The following is a 2,857-nucleotide window of genomic DNA, read 5'->3' on the forward strand; positions in this document are numbered from 1 at the left end:
GTCAAGTGTGCTTCCGGTACCCTCCCAGCTCCCCTTTCTTTGCAAGTCATCCTTTGAAGAACCAAAGCCCTCCAACTGTAACTTTGCACCTGGCTCCACCCTAGAAATATTCTATGCCTCAAAAGAACTTCCCATTTCTTCATTGACTCTTTTTTAAAAAAATATATATAACCAAGAACATATAGACAAAAGTAAACACATGTACTTGTAGAATACAATAAATAATTATAAAGTGACCTCCCCTGTAACTAATACACAAATGAAGGAAGAGAACTTTACCAGGATCTCCCCCAAACTCCCCACATGTCCCTTCCTGACCAAAGAATCTTCTTCCCCTCCCCTACACTGCCTTCACCTCAAAACTTAAGGGCACACCACAAAAATCTGCAGTTTTGTTCCCCCCACACTTCATAAAGATTGACAATCTAGGAGGACAGATTGAAGAAATTCCTCAGCCTGCTCCCATTGCCCCTTTCCCTTTTCCTACCACTCAGGTGGCCACTCTGGCTATGGAGGGGACTAACCCATTAGTGGCAGAATGAGGATGTGCCTCCTCCCTCTTACCCTAGCATATCTTCGCAGAAAATGATAGGCAATGGGAATGTTGATATCAAATCTGAGTGTCTGCAGGATGCTGATTTCCATGGTGAGCATCTCATCTCGCTGATAAATATCATCACAGATGTACAGGAAGTCATCCACACAAGGTGGGCAAGATTCCTGTGGGTGGAGAGGAGAGATATCAAAAACAGGCAAAGACAGCCCACTCCTCTCTGCTTGCAGATAAAAGGCAGTGGGAGAGAGAAGTGAAGGAGAGGAGGCAATAACATTTCCCAGCATAAACCTTCAGAGTAGCTCTGAGAGCAAACTTCTCTTGACTTGAGTGGCCCATCTGAAAAACAAAATCAGAGACATAGGAGAAATCTGCCCCAAAACTGCACTACTGGGGAGAGAATAGGGCCTCTTGGGGTTTATTCTCACACTGTAAGAAGTGATATAATATGGCACAGGAACCGGGAGCAATGATCTGTCTTTTAAGGAGTGAGAGCCTGGAATGGGAAATCTAAAATTTGCTCTGGGAGAAGGGAGGGAAGGGAGAAAAGGAGACCATGGAAAGTGGAGTTGGAGAGAGAACATTAGCCCATACTTTGTTTCCTAGTCTAAGAAATGAATAACGATGTTTGGGAGGGGTACTACTGGGGTAGGATTCCGTGAGAGGCAGGCAGGCAGGCACAGAGAGAGCCTAGGCAGAGACTGAGGACTGCAGGGGGTGGGAGGATGAATTTGGGGGCTAGACTGGGAAGATCCAGACCCGGCCAAGGGTGAGAAGAACCCCGGTCCAGGAGCACCTTAACATGCCCTGCCCTCTGCAGGTTGAACCCTGGTTGTGGGGAGAGGACTAGGAGGAAAGAAGACCCCCTGAATGTTTTATCTAGCTACACCTAACTGCCCACCCCAGTGTTCATCCCACGTCTTTCTCTTTCTATTTTTAGATTTCAGATTAGATTAAGTCTCTAGTTTTGCAGACAAGGAAATTAAGACACCGAAAGAGGAAACAAATCACTCAAGTAACACAGTAGCCTAGCAGCAACACCAGGGCAAGAAACTCTCCCTTTCTTTGCTCTACTCAGACAGTAACTTGATTAATTTTCTCCAGGCTCTATCAACTTAGGCTTACCTCAAATTTTGCTGCAATCAGAAACGCAGTGGAACCAACAAGTTGGAGCTTGTCCCTCTTGCACATTACCTCCATAAGGTAGTGATCCACCAGTTTCACTGCCAAGTACAGGGTCTCGTGACTCATCTCAAAGGTCATCTAGAGTAATACACAAACAGAAATCTGCATATTGTCCCACCCCAAAGCCACACCCAGCAGATCTAACCACCCGGTCTGCAACACGGTGGAGAGTGGCCAGCTGACATTCTGCTATGAATGTGGGAACTCCTTCAGCTAGGTGCCTGGCCAGATCTCCTGTGCCTTTGAGGACCCTGGGCATTATATAGCCTTACACATTGAGGTAGATGATCAGTCTTACAAATCAGAGAGAGATGCTCTGTCTTCTCTATGAGCATCTTGAATGAACACACTCTCTTGCCTTGGTCTCCAATACCTAGATTCTTGCTTTCCCCACTTGGTACTACATTATATAGTGAACTCCCCCAAAGAGATCATGTTTATTTAGCTCTAAGATACAGAGACCTGTTTATTATTCACTCATTAGTGTCTCTTCCCAATTAGATATACTATTAGAATATATGAATTAGGAGCAAGTACCAATAGAACCATTTGGAAGTGAGAAGAGGGACTAGAGAAGCCAGGATGAGATTAAAGCATTAGTAGTATAATCCTCCTTTCCCTTTTCCTCTTATCTATCCTTGTCTTGCCTTCACCAGCTCCAAGAAACCACCTCCTATAACACTAGACCCAGTGTTAGTGCTGGCCCATATGGCATCCTTGTGCAAATTAGGAAAAAAAAAAAAGTGACTTCTTTGGGTGAATGAAGCCCTGCAGGTGTACATTTTATCAAGTAAACAATACCGTTATATGAATTATCCAAGGGTATCCCTGCCTCAAGGCAGAGCAGCTCCACAGCCAGAATGTACAGCCTGGCAAACAGTATTAGCTAGATTCCACTGCCTGCTTTTGTCTTGCCCGGAAACTGTGTAGGCACAATTTGCACTGCATGAAGGGGTCCTACCCAATCCTCAGTGATGTTTCTTCCTCACAACCCCTTAGGTTCTTAGGATTCAAGAACAATGAAATCTATACTAACCCAACATGTCAACCAATGCAGGAATCTCCTCTTTAATATCTCCACCAATTAACTGTTCAGTTCCAGCCACAGAGCCTCCAAAT

The 2,857-nt window shown here is 44.9% G+C and overlaps 1 protein-coding gene across 1 annotated transcript in view; it reads right to left on the minus strand.

Moving 5' to 3' along the window:
• The window catches only part of CCNB3 (cyclin B3), a 53,690-nt gene that overhangs the window by 5,730 nt on the left and 45,103 nt on the right, over window positions 1-2,857 (minus strand). Inside the window, 2 exon segments of the mRNA XM_077753049.1 lie at window positions 565-720; window positions 1,679-1,816. Of these exon segments, the coding sequence (XP_077609175.1) occupies window positions 565-720; window positions 1,679-1,816 (294 nt within the window).

Source organism: Crocuta crocuta, unplaced genomic scaffold, assembly GCF_008692635.1.
Source record: "Crocuta crocuta isolate KB4526 unplaced genomic scaffold, BGI_CrCroc_1.0 scaffold601, whole genome shotgun sequence".
In the NCBI taxonomy this organism is placed as follows: domain Eukaryota; kingdom Metazoa; phylum Chordata; class Mammalia; order Carnivora; family Hyaenidae; genus Crocuta; species Crocuta crocuta.